The sequence below is a fragment of the Aethina tumida genome, chromosome 7 (genome assembly GCF_024364675.1).
Source record: "Aethina tumida isolate Nest 87 chromosome 7, icAetTumi1.1, whole genome shotgun sequence".
NCBI lineage: Eukaryota > Metazoa > Arthropoda > Insecta > Coleoptera > Nitidulidae > Aethina > Aethina tumida.
The window spans coordinates 1,863,004-1,877,595 of record NC_065441.1 but is presented as its reverse complement, the minus strand read 5'-3'; the positions used below and the strand labels follow the sequence as shown (position 1 = coordinate 1,877,595).

General features: G+C 29.5%; 1 protein-coding gene across 2 annotated transcripts; it reads right to left on the bottom strand.

The window, feature by feature from the left end:
- Positions 1–20: 20 nt before the first annotated feature.
- On the bottom strand, positions 21–11,745 carry LOC109605425 (embryonic polarity protein dorsal-like). Of its 2 annotated transcripts, none has more exons than XM_020021992.2 (8): positions 11,273–11,745; positions 7,211–7,267; positions 5,003–5,228; positions 4,327–4,476; positions 1,959–2,137; positions 1,809–1,901; positions 1,609–1,751; positions 21–1,549 (listed from the first exon to the last, which is right to left on the bottom strand). In XM_020021992.2, the coding sequence occupies exons 1-8, from the start codon at positions 11,289–11,291 to the stop codon at positions 38–40; spliced, it is 2,379 nt and encodes a 792-aa protein (XP_019877551.1). In that variant the 5' UTR covers positions 11,292–11,745; the 3' UTR covers positions 21–37. The 2 variants fall into 2 exon arrangements, with proteins under 2 accessions (XP_019877551.1, XP_019877552.1); XM_020021993.2 differs by having other exon boundaries at positions 11,387–11,744.
- Positions 11,746–14,592: the final 2,847 nt, after the last annotated feature.

Genomic DNA, 14,592 nt, shown 5'->3' with positions numbered 1-14,592 from the left:
ACCTTTCCCCTTTAAACAACAAAATAATGGATATGTTTTAAGTTTTCTGGAGCCTGGCGAGAACCTCCGAATGTGTGAGTAATTTGCCGCCCTCAACGGGGGCGTAATAACATGACATTTCGTCGAATTCGCTCTGGGTGGCGTGGGGCGCAATGGCTGTGTATAACGCGTAGTGTTCGGCCTCAGTTAGGTCCAGATTCATGTCCATGTCCTCGGGCACGTCTTTACTGACCTCCGGTTTCGATAAGTTTTCCGTACTGTCTTTCAGCGGGATTCTAATACTGTTGGCCGAATGGGTGGATATGTTCCCGGAACTTTTGCCCAAATTCGACTGAACCTGCAGCGACTTCGAGCTGGCCAACGAGTTACTTTGCGCCGAAGGTGTGACACTCGGTTCTCGGGACGCCGAAGGCGTTTTGCTCTTTCTCCCGAACAGTTTGGAGAAGAAGCCGCGTTTCTTTGGGTTGGGCAAGGTGGAATAGTTGGGAGTTGGGGGCAGTTGTTTGTTGGGGTCTGCGAACACTTCGACTTGGGATTTGGGACGGTGGAGGTTGAAGGATTGCGACCTGCTTACAGGCACTCCACGTAAGGTGGAATTGGACCTGTGTAACAAATTTTCCGCTTGTTTACCGGTTAGTTGGATACTGGTCATGCTGCCGCCTATATAAGTTTCTATTTTTTTGGATCGTTTGGGCGGTAGGGGCGGCAATTTCTCGTCGGGGTTCTCGCGTTTGTGTGTGTGCGGAGGGATTACTGGTGGAAGTGGGGGCTCCGGACTCAGTTCTAATTCGAGGGGGTTTTTAAAGGCCAGCTGCAAACTTGTGTAGGTTTTCGCGTCGTCGAACGATTCGTTCTGAGGTATCTGAGCCAACGTTGGTTTCTCAACGTTGGTCAGATCCTGATTCAACAGTCGTGCTTGCGTATCCGCATAAATCTCGTCGAGTTCGGCTACTTGATTTATCAGTTCGTTGAAGGATTTTTCCTCGGTGTTGTTGTTGTTATTGTTTTGGGCGATCTCCTTGATCTTTTGTACCTCAGCATAATCGGCCCAAGGTTCCGCAACTGTTTGCGGTTCTGGTGACAGTATTATAGTTTCTTGCGGTTGCTCCTGCACAATTGTAACAGGCTCCGCTAAGAGAATATTTGTTTCTCTGCTTTGTAAGATGTTGGGCTTTGGGGGAAGTACGGGAGCTGTTTCAGTAGGGGGCTTATCTGTGTCTTTTGAGTACTTTGGACTGTCGCTTAAGATACTATCCAACAACGAAAGGTTACCCTTTTTCGCCATGTGGCGCCTGTAAGTCCAAAAACTAGGTCTACCTGAGTTCAAGGGCCAGAATTCGAAGGGTCGTGAATCGCTGACTGAGCCGTCGGATGGTCTGCGCAGTTGCACCTGGACGCGCACCTTGTCGACGATGTCCACCCGTTTATACGCGGGTGTCTTGAACCAGATGGCGTGCTGTTTGTGGACCTGGGCCGGCTGGATTTCGGCAAACGTTTCCCAACCGTCCGCATCGTCGTAGAAGCGTACCTGGATATCCTCTTTGGCAACCTGAAAAAAGAAATAATCTTTTCGAGGATGAACTAAAAGAATTTAGTTGATACACATACTTTTTCACAGAGAAGGATGACGAGTTTGCCTCCATTACAAGGGCTGACGGCATCTGAGAGCATGACAATGTTGAGATCAGACATGGCTTTTTTATCACATATTGGATCACTAACTTTTGGATCCAGTTGTACGGTGTATTTGCCTGAAATTGAAACAGCAAATTTAATTTCCAAATAATTTTTCAATCAGTCTGTCTTACCTGTTTGATTTTCGTTTTCCAGGAAAACTTGAAAACACAGTCTTACCGTATTTAAGTCTATCGATGTGGGTTGGTTTCTATGACTGAAACCGGCTGAAAACAACAACAATTAATATCAAAAACAACACAAGTTAATAAGTTAATACATACTTTTGAAAGGATCTACCCTAATTTCCTCTCTAACCCTGAGAGCTTCTTCAATGTCCTTCTTCTTGACACACTGAATGCCCAAATTCGAAAAGGAAACGCTCATTGTCTCCGGTGGGATCTCCAACGTGCACACGCCCCTTTTGCAACCCTCCCGTCCAACCAACTTGTGGGGATGGGGCCTGAGAAGAACGAAATCAAAAAATTGAACATGTTTTTAAAACATGAATCGCATGTGAGCGGCAAACGATTCAAGGTTATGCATAAATTAACGCTAATAAAATAATTAAACCGGCCACATTTAAGAAAAACGGCCAGTTTGGTTTTGATTCAGGAAGGAGCCGAAGGTTGAAATTGTAACGTAAAAAATAAACCGATTTATAATGTGAAATTAATTCGAATATGATTGTACTGGTGCGGATCGCTTCATGCTAATGTAATAATTAACCATTCACTGCGAATGTTTACATCGACACAATTAAAAGTCGAGGCATTGAGGATGTGGTTGTGTGAGAGGATAAAATATAACGTGTCGATATTCACCATTGGACTGTTTTGAACAAAGAGCGAGGCTTTGCGTTCGTTCTATTTGATCGTTTCTGTTCTCAGATCATGATCTAGTTTAACGTCGACAGTATTAAACTTATTTTATGGTTTCAATAGTTTATTAAATTAAATTACTCCTTCCTATATAAATTTTAAGTTGAATATTAACTTTTATGACTGAAATGATATTTATTTTATTATAAAACCATAAAATGAACATTTAGCATATTTGTTTAAATATGAAGGTTATTAGAATCTGCATTTTTAGTTGGTTGTGTAAAAGTTTTAACCACAAAAGAATTTTATTATTCAAAATGAAGGTGATGAAAATTTTTTATTGAAAATTATTGTCGTTTTCGTTTTTCTTACATAATTCCTATAATCTCAAAATATTGGTTAAAAGTTCAATGTAAATATGTACAATTAAAATAATTAGATTAAAAGGTTAAAAACCAAAATGATAATTACAATTAATTATAATAATAATTGCAAAGTTACTATTTAATAATTAAAATATGTTTGTTTTTCCATCATATCAAATATACAGTACTGTCCGTTATTATAGCAACCCATTAAAATGTTAAATATTATGGACCATAACTATTTTGCTTAATGGAAATTGTTAAAATTATATTAATTTACTAATGTTATTTTATACTTAATTCTAAAAACTTATTCTATCAAATGTCTTAATTTAACTGGACATAAATATGCCAACTTTAATTTTGATTATTATTTGATTTGGATTTTTAATCATTAAATCTGTGTTATTTAATTTAATATTAACTGTGTGTATAAAACTCTTTGCACTTTATAATTTCAGCATACCTCAGAAGCTAAACTTGACTAATTTCCGAATATATGACATGCCTATATTCCTCTAAGCTTATTGAATTACTGTGTTGAGTTGTTTTAATTTAACATAACACATATTTTTTTATATTTTATGTTTTTATATTATTTTATATTTTATATTTTATATTTTATATTTTATATTTTATATTTTATATTTTATATTTTATATTTTATATTTTATATTTTATATTTTATATTTTATATTTTATATTTTATATTTTATATTTTATATTTTATATTTTATATTTTATATTTTATATTTTATATTTTATATTTTATATTTTATATTTTATATTTTATATTTTATATAAATCTTATATATCTTATATACTTGTTTCTCCCGTTCTTGGGAAGGCTGAATTATAATTTTTCTTACAGGGCACTACCCATTATTAAATAATTAATTAAAAGGCGGTTATAAATAATCGATTGAATGAACATGAAGTATATTATAAAGTAAAAAGTTTTTGTAGTTTTGTTCAGCTAGAAATAAAAGACGTACGCAGTTCTTTAAAGACTAGTTTCATAGAAGACTCAACAATAAACATTAAATAAACTAGTACAGCTCATATTTAGTAAGTTGCTACAATTGTGTATACAGTTTGTAATGAGATATTTTATTAGAACGATGTTAATGTACACAAAGTTTAATTTAAAAATAATAATCACCGACAATTCTGAACTACACATACCATGTATATCAACAAATTCCATAATGATAAATCACAATCTTTAATTTTGGAGAACGTTGGTGTTCATAAAAATATTTGGAATCAGCGATGTATTTTAAGAAAACTCGATTCCGACTTGTTCAACACTTCAAACATCCAGCGGAAAGTTATTTTTTACAATGTTCATTAACATACGTACATCGCAACTAATTTATATTCACATTTTAATAATCGTTTTAATGATAACAACAACAAATTGTCAATTGAAGGCGAAACACCAGGTTTTAAATCATATTTACCTGTAGGGATGATCTTTGGTGACGCAGGACACCACAACAACAGCCTTCCTGGGCGGGCCGCCCACCACTTTGATGGCGGGAAAAGTCTTGTTCTCCGGGGTCGAAGACGCCCCCGGTATTGAACCGGCTGATCTACCCTCACATTCATACCTAAAACACAACAATATTTTACAACAGGAAACTAACGTTGCCTTAATTTCATCTAATTATAATAACAAACAGTTTTTTTACTATGTTTAGACTGCAATTATAGATTTATATGAACTTTGGAATGTTTGTTAATAAGTAAATCTGAGTTGGAAACATCAGATAATACTTTAATCAAATATTACAAAAATAATCTAATTTAAATATTCCACAACCAATCAATTCTTTAATAATGAAAACCAGTCAGATAAATATATAATACATGATACATAAAAAACTGTTTGTGGCATATCAGGAAATGTTTAATTATAAGATATACAAATGTATTTACAATATTTACTCTTAATAAAATATATTTATTTTTGAATAGTTGAATAAGTTGTGTATATTGATAATAAATAGGTATTTGTTAATATTTTGATTTTGTTTAGGAAACCTTGAATATCGCAGACAGATTTCGATAAAACAAACAAGCCAGACAAAATGCACTCTATTAAAAATACAATAAAAAACAGATAGAACATTGTACCGAAATCGTAGGGCTTTCTGTGCCGGCTGTTCAATTATCTCGATCCGATAGCCCGCCCGTTGCGATCGTGACGACGTTGATGCGGTTTGGGGCTGTTTCGGTAGATGGTAGTTGGAGATCTCGCCGCCTCCGTTGAACATAGTCGCGTTGTTGATTGCGGTTGCGGTGGGGCTGGCCGGTCTGGCCGGGACCTCTCTGAATTCCAAGTCTGTCTCGATAACCTCAACTGCAACAAGTATACACCTTTCAATATCGACTTTGTAACATAAATTGAATGTTGGAGGAACTCATACCGGAACAGACATTTTCTAGACCATTTAAACATTAAGTGTAACGAACTTTGTTAAGTATATAATTAGAAGAAATGTTTAATACGTATAGTGAACATTTTATGAAATAAATAATAATTGTTATCAGCGCTTCCTTATTTCGGACTCATACTGTACCACATTATTTTGAAGTTTTTAATTATTAATGTGTTTAAATATTAGTTACACTGTTCCTATATTCAAATTAAAAGAGAATGTTCAAATTCACAGAATTATTCTGATTTTATTAAAACAAACCTTTTTGGCAGTTTAAATATATAAAATTAATTAAATAAATAAATTCTATTAAGAATGTTCAAACTAAAGAATGAACTATTTAAGAACTCTTTAAATGTTTAAAATAAACAAAATAGACAAAATAGATAAATATTCCAACTCATAAAATTATAATAATTTTAACAAATTACAAAGTGATCTTTTTAAAAGTTAAACAAGAATAAATGCTGTGTAAATATTAAAACTAACAGAATATTTGAATATTAAGCGTGTCCAAATTTCACAGTGAACTTTTTAAGAATTGAGTAATAATCCTCTTTAAATATTAGTTAAATAAACTCTAGTAAGAATATTCAAATGAAAAAAAGAGTCTTTTAAGAATATTCAAATTAAAGAGTGAACTATTTAAGAACTAAGTGAGAATGAGTGACTTCAAATATTTAAAATAAATAAAAAAGATTTATAAATGTGTAAATTAATAAAAACAAATAACATAGTAAACTTTACAAGAAATAAAGTTTTATAGAATATTTAAACACTTTAAATAAATGTTATAGCAAGCATGTTCAAATTTCAGAGTGAACTTTTTAAGAATTGAGTAAAAATGTTTTAAATATTAAATTAGAAAAACAAAATTTGCAGACTGTTTAAACTTATAAAATTAATAAGTTAAATAAACTCTTTTAAAAATATTCAAAATAAAGAGTGAACTATTTAAGAACTAAGTGAGAATGAGTGACTTCAAATGTTTAAAATAAATAAAATAAATGTTAAAATTTATAAAATTATAATAATTTCAACAAATAACACTTAACTTTTCAAGAAATAAAGTTTTATAGAATATTTAAACACTCTAAATATAGGTTATAGTAAACAATCAAATTTCAGAATGAACTTTTTAAGAATTGAGTATTCTCTAAATATTAAACTACAAAAAGAACAGATTTATAAAATTAATAAGTTAAATAAACTATGTTAAGAATGTTTAATATACAGAGTGAACATTTTAAGAATCAAATAAAAGGAGATGTATTATAAATAAACTCTTTTAAGATTCTCTGTTAAAGTTCACATTAACATACAAGTTTTTTGATTGATCAGTTCAATATTAGAGTAAAAACTAAACAGAAATAAGTTGTTTACAGGAAGTATTATCCAAGTTGCATTAGTTCCCGAAACTTTACATGAAAATTCAAACGGATTTAGTTTTTGAGGTCGATTATCCAACACCGATTGAAAAATACTCGTGATTAACGCGTCGAGCATTCGAAACAGACGCTCGTTATTCGACTCCCACACCGTCGGTTAATTTAAAACGAGGCATTCAAAGAATCCGACTGTGTTTGTTGTGTTTGAAGTTAATTTTTTACATATTGTGCTTTAACGTTGTAGTAACACACATAAATTTGCAAGTCTCATAAGGAATATTTAGTTTAATTGTTTTTGTAAATATAAATATTTGCTTGTCTCAAGTGCCAAAAAGAAGTAAATTATTTTGAGGTACATTTATTGTTTACTTTATATTAAAGTACATATTTTCACATTTAAAAGGAACTTAAGAATTAAATTGTTTAGAAAAAAATATGTTAATTAATATTTTCACGCTAACTTCAATTAAATTGTGTCCTAATTATAATTAAAATGGGTAAAGTCTGATACTTACTGACATCACTTATATTGATATTCTCATCTCGCATCCCCTGCTCATCCACCACACTATCTGAAAAGGAAAATTCATCTCCATCAGTCCATTAAATTGCAAACAAAAGTTCAATGATTGGGAATTCCCAAAATCAATTGTCATTAAACTATTCACCAACATAATAATATCGATTGAACCACACATGTTTATAATTGTTATGATTTTACGATGTCGAATATTTTTCTTGAACATTCACAAAGCGAGAATGGAGCGTTTTATAACGTGGAAAACGTGATTGGTGTTTTAAGGCAGTTCGGTAATTGTGGCATTGACTTTTTGGCCACTTAAATTTATAATATTGCAACTACCATGTACGACAAGTGCTTAAAATTCGTCTAAACGTGATTTGCAACTTTTAATTCCGACTTGAGGTTTGGACAAGAAACGTGCAAATTAATATCTGATTCAGTGATGGAAATGGGGATTTACAATAGTGGCAGACAAGGACGTAATAACACAGGACGTTGACAGGTGTTCAATAAATATCATAAATTCGAATCGTTGCACGAGAAATGACTATGCAGAAGCGGGATGAGTAATATTGTTAATTGTGAAACGGAAGGTTTTCGTTCGGAGTTGCTGTGAAATCATTCAAATAATGTTTGAAATTATAAACTTTCAGTTTGTCTTAATTTACATACGAATTGTTGTCACAATTTAAATAAATTCCAAGGATTAAAAACTTGTAAAAATACATAATGTTACTATTTATGAACAATAAAATTGAATAAGTAGGTTCTTTTTTTAGAAAATGTTTGAAAAATGTTGCTTTGATAAGGAACAAAAACAACAACTGGTTAAAATGTTCTATTTATATAAAAACATGTGCACAACTACTTTAACTACTTCGTTAACTAGTCACTGATTAGTAAATTTACATTCTAAAATTAATGCAGTTAAATAAAATGCAAAACAAACCCTTAAAATCTAAATTAATGGCAAATACTAATAACGCATGCAATTAAGTAAGTGTATTAAACTACGGCGAAATGAAAATAATAATAATAATTTGGCCAGCATAAATTTTGTTTATCCATTTCGGTGCCAACAATTTTCCAAACTCCATTCACCTCTATTTTTAGTTTTTGGTTTCACGGTTCTGGTAATAATGCCATCAACGAAAAATCTGTCATTGCATAAAATATTATTCCATTTGTATTTCTTAGTTCAATATAAAGTTTGGATCAGTTTTCAAGAACTCATAGTCACAATACAAGTTTTTTCAATTTATATTTTAACCTAAGATAATTTTCAATATTCTATACGGGGTGACTATAACTAACTTATTCATAAGACAATTTTGGAGAATGAGAAGAGGTGTCTATTTGAAATTTTTGTGGCAATTGTAACTTTACTTATTAATAACTTTGTCATATACATTGGACTGCCCTGTATATTTTTGTATTTCAAGTTCTACTTGTAATTATATATAAAATGGCTGTACTGTACTATGTTCTATACCTAAATCCAGTAGAATTTTTTCCAAAAATTCTGACTAAAATGTCTGTAAAATCATCAATTTTGACGCTGGAAACTTAATTTTTGGCATATACGTTAACCAACGACAATCCTATAAGGAGCCATTAATAATACCCTCAAATGGTATACAGAGTGTTTAATTTTGGGCACCTTGATATGAACACATTTTTGATAAAATCTCTATTAATATTCATTTTGTGTATAGGGAATGCTTATGCCAATCGAGAGGTCTTTTAATATTCAATTTTATTATGCTAAAACATACATGGTGTTCCGATAAAAATAACAAAGTTATTGATGTTTTAAGAAGAACAAGATTAAACGTAAATAACGAACACCCTGTATTAAATTTGAGAGTACTAATAATGACTTCTTATAGGATGGTCTTTGGTTAATGTGTGTGCCAAAAATGAATTTTCCAGCATCAAAATTGGTGGCTTTACAGACATTTTAGTTAGATCATCAATCTGTTAAAATGTTTGTAAAAAAGTTAATAACTCAAAAACTATTAGGTTTAGGTATAGAACATGGTAATCCAATTTTATTTGTAATTACGTGTAGATTCTATAAATCTAAAAATATACAGAGTGTTTCATTGAAAATATTAAAGTTATTGATGTTTTAAGATGCACAAAATTAAACGTAAATAATGAACACCTTGTATAACATTGGGAACTACAGAATAATGGCTCCTTATAGGATGGTCTTTGAAAATGAACTTTCCTGCATCAAAATTGATGACTTTACTCACATTTTAGTTGGATCACCAATCTGTCAAAATTTTTGTAAAAAATTAATACCTCAAAAACTATTGGGTTTAAGTATCTACATGGTATAGCAATTTTATTTGCGATTACGTGTAGAATCTATAAATCCAAAAATATACAGTCAATTGGTGACTTTACTGACAATTTTGTTATACCATGTCAAAATATTTGGAAAAAAATTATAACTCAAAAACTATTGGGTTTAGGTATAGGACATGGTATACTAACTTTATTTGTAATTACGTGTAGAATTTATAAATCTAAAAGGTATAGGGTGTTCTGTTGAAAATAACGAAGTTCATATCACTTCCTTGTTGAAAATACATTAGAAAAGTTTATGTCAAGTTATAATTGATAAAAAAGATTTAAATCAATATTTCTTTCCGCTTTCCATAAATGCCTAATAAACAGTTAGATGAATCACCTCGTATTATTCATGGAGATTTAATAAGTTTAAGGTTTAATGCTGTACAAATAGGTCTTTTTTCATTTTTTATTAAATATTAATTTATTTTTGGAGAGTCAATAAATAAAATTCAATGAAGTATCAATTAGTAAAGCACAAAATTATGAATATTTATAACTTTTTAAAGGATCTTTTCTACTTTATCAAATTTCTTTTAAATACGACAAAAGTTTTGGTATTTTTTTATTTTAATTCAAAATAAGTTTCGAGCTTCTTTATACAAACTTTAAATATATTAAAATTTGATAATTTTAAGTTTGTAACGTTGCTTGGTGACAACCCAAAGTTAATTTTTAATAAGTTAATTTGTGTATTTTATTTTAATCTAATTATAATAAGCCAAAGCACATAATTGACAATTAATTGTGTGTATAAAAATAAAAGTGATCATAGTTCGTTTACCTTATCACTCCGACCGGACTTATAAAAATAAGAAGTGCGGTGTTTTCCCACAAACACAAATTCTTGTAAACTCAATATCTATAATTCTCGCAAAAACACATTTTATTATTTATATTCTATAATGATAAGTATTGACATTTGTAGTAAATTGTGGGTTTGATAACTGGAAGGTGACTTATCACTTCTCAGAAGAGCGAATTCAAATTTGTTTAGGATAAGTTGATTAAAATTTTTAAGTACAGTAAAACGTCTAGTTTTATCAGTGATTCTGTTTAATGACACAAGTAGTTCAGATGAATCAGTCGATTTAAACTAAAACAACAACGTCCTGTACACCTTAAATGCACATTTACGGTGCAAATCCTTGAATATTTGCATTGTAATTAATTAAACAAAGCGTCGTAAATAAACAAAACGTCTTTTTTTTTAGTGGGAACCTTGAAAGTTAACGAAAATTGCTTAAAATCGATTCGATGAAAAATTAACGGTCCATCGATTTTATCAGGTTTGTAATCTTTCGTATTAATTATTGAGGTTGTAAAAATACGATTTGACAAATTGACTTTTAATTGTGCTTATCTGTAATCTAATTTCCTAATTTTAGATTAACCGTTACTGTGTTATAATAGATAAAGTATGGACGTTTTATGGTTGTATGCAATTGGAAATGGGCAAAAGTGATTGTTTTCGTATGAGACGGCTTCCCGGTTAAATGCGTGTTGCATGTATTCGCTGCGAAGGACGCGCAACAGAACGGAGATAAGAAAAGCCGCAAGCAATCTCGTTAATGCAACGACAGACTGAACGGTGCGGCTCCAAAAAAGGCGCAAAAACGCAAAACAGCAAAAGTAAACAGTTACACAGCATGCTCGTAAATAGAATAACATGTAAATCAGAAAGTTTACACACCTAGTTCGTTCTCTTCCATAGCGAACGAATGTCGCGTTTTAAAATTGATATGATTTGCGCGTCAGATAAGTTGGCGAATTTTTAAATACTTATTGTGTAGTAGTAGATCCTCACCTAAACCACCATGACAACAAGTTTTCGAACGATACGAGCGAAAAATACCAAGGTCACAGCATATAGACAAAAATTGCACTGGCACACGGAACTCTCACAGTCCTTCGGGCCGATACGGCCGTGTGATGGCACCGACACCGGCACCGCGCGAGCGGAACTTGCAAAAATCGAAAATCGGCTGTTCGGCTATTTTGGGACGTGACGGACGGACGGACGGACGGGCCGCGTTTCGCACCGCGCCGACGGACGTGCTCCAAGTGGTGGTGGCGTTCTGGGAATATGCGTGACGGCGTGACGGCGCGTACTGTTGGCACCGCGTGCGGGACGGTCTCGAATGCGCAACAACAGCGACAGCGACGGCGACCACTACTGGAGGCGGCCGCGAGGACGCGAACGCTTTTATCGTCCGCGAGCGCGACTGGGTTTTTTGGTGCGCGCGACGCGCACCTCCTCGCGGCCGACCGCGGTCCGCGGACACGCCGCTGCCTCGCCGCTGCCTCGCCGCTGCCTTGCTGCTTTTCTTCGGTACTCGCTGTGCGTTCGAAAATTTTCAACGAAATACAAAAGGTCCACTAAAACCGCCGTTGTTTAAACAATTAATTTCGACACTCCTGACAAAAACATATTTTTCTACGAATTCAAAATATATGGTTTTCCTTTTTATTGGATCTAATATAAATAATTTAAAAATACACATTTTATTTAAATGTAATATTTTATTCTAATGTTTAATATTTTAAATTTCTGTCGTATGTGATTCCCTGAGGTAAATTTTTTGATTTAAAAATTGGAGTTTCACAAAACTCATTTTTCTGCGAATTAAAATACATAGTTTTGGTTTTTATTAAATATAAAATAAATAATTTAAAAAAAAAACAATTTTCTGTGTTAAAATATAAAATTTCTGTTGTATCTAATTTTTTGATATATATTTTTGACACAACCTTAAAACAAATTAAAATACATAGTTTTGGCTTTTATTGAATTTAAATTAAGTAATTAAAAAAATACACATATTATTTAATTTATCCTAATATTTAACCCGTAAAATTTCCGTTTTATGTGACATTTTGGCAAAAACACATTTTTCTACAAATTAAAATACATGCTTTTGGTTTTTATTATTTTCTCTAAAAGTAATGTTTTATCTCAATATTTAAGATGTAAAACTTCGGTTGTATTCTTTGATTTAAAATTTGGATATTTTTTACAAAAACACATTTTTCTATGAATTAAAACACACAGTTTTAGTTTTTATTAAATATAAAATAAATAATTAAAAAAAAAACACATTTTCTGTGTCAAAATGTAAAATTTCTGATGTATCTAATTTTTTTTTAGATATTTTTTTAACGAATGGGTTTTTATTGAATTTAAAATAAATAATTAAAAAAATACACATATTATTTAAGAGTAATATTTATCCCAATATTGAACCCGTAAATTTCCGTTTTATGTGATTCCCGGACATAATTTCTTTACTTAATTTGTACTTTTTTGACAAAAACTCATTTATCTACAAATTAAAATACATAGTTTTGGTTTTTGAGGTAAATAATTTAATAAAATACATGTTTTCTCTAAAAATAATATTTTATCTCAATATTTAAGATGTAAAACTTGTATGTAAAACACATTTTTCTACGAATTAAAATGCATAATTTTGTTTTTTATTAAATTTAAGATAAATAATTTCAAAAAATCCATATTTTCTCTAAAAGTAATATTTTATCTCAATAGTTAAAATGTAAAACTTCGGTTGTATGTGATTCTTTGATTTCAAATTTGTATATTTTTGACAAAAACACATTTTTCTATGAATTAAAATACATAGTTTTTGTTTTTATTGAATTTAAGATAAATAATTAAAAACATACATATTTTTTCTAAGAGTAATATTTTATTCCAATATTGAAAATGTAAAATATCGATTCTTTGATTTCAATATTTTAAAACAATAAACAATTATTTAAATATTAATACATTAAATTTTATTTTAAACGTATAAAATTAAAAATAAATAATGTAATTCATTACTAAAGGACTAATAAAAATATTTGAAAAGAGTAATTTCATAAAAACTACAGAATTAAAGTTTGATACATTTATTTAATTCATATTTAAAAAAATATTAAAATATTAATGAGTATTTTTTGTAAATATTACAGATATAAGAACAACTTTAACATTTTAACTAACTAATATTTAAAATTCAATATATATATATATATATATATATATATATATATATATATATATATATATACTACAAACGAATTTGAATAATTATGTCTTATCTTAAAAATTAAATCCAATTACATTTAAGTTTTAAAAATAATTAATACTTTAAAATGGACAAATATTACAAGTGTAATGAGTTAACTAAAATGATTTTTATAAGTTTTATAATTAAAATTAATTTCTAAATATTTAAATAAAATAAAATTATCTAAACTAGAGAAATATTAAATATTTAATAAATAAGTTTATTATATTTTAAAATTATTTAAATATTATATAAAAATATATTAAATAAATAAATAAATATACCAAGTGAGTTAATGAATAGACTCTTAAAAATTATTGAAACAATAAAATAAATTAAATGAATAATCTTCTTTAAAATTACGGAAATAAATAAATATATTTTAAAAATTATTTAAAAACAGTATTTTTAAGCTGAAGTAAATGAATCAAATTCTGTATTTCTTAATTCACATGAGGAATAATACATTGCTAAAATAAATTTATAAATAATTATCTGTGTTTTTTATTACTTCAAATTTATGAAATTAAAAATTTAATATTATTATCAAAATAATATTTTATTTAGTATTTTAACTAAGTGTGTTTTTAAATTCTTATAATTTAATTAATTAATTAATATAGAATAAAAACATTTATTGAATTTTAAAGAGAGAAGTAATTATATTATAATATAATTATTAAAATTTAATAAACAAGTCTATTTCACATTTAAAAATTATTAAAAAAATAATTTACAATTAATATTAAAAATTATAAATCACAAATTTTAATACTTTGTATTTAAGAGTTAAATTGTAAAAATTAATAGTTGAGAAATAACTTAGTATTTTAAAATGTTTTTAAACAATATCTAAATTTAAAAATTATGTATGTTTTTATAAAAAACTTCTAAGTGTAAAACATTTTAAGTTTGTTTCTACATAAAAATAATTTCAATT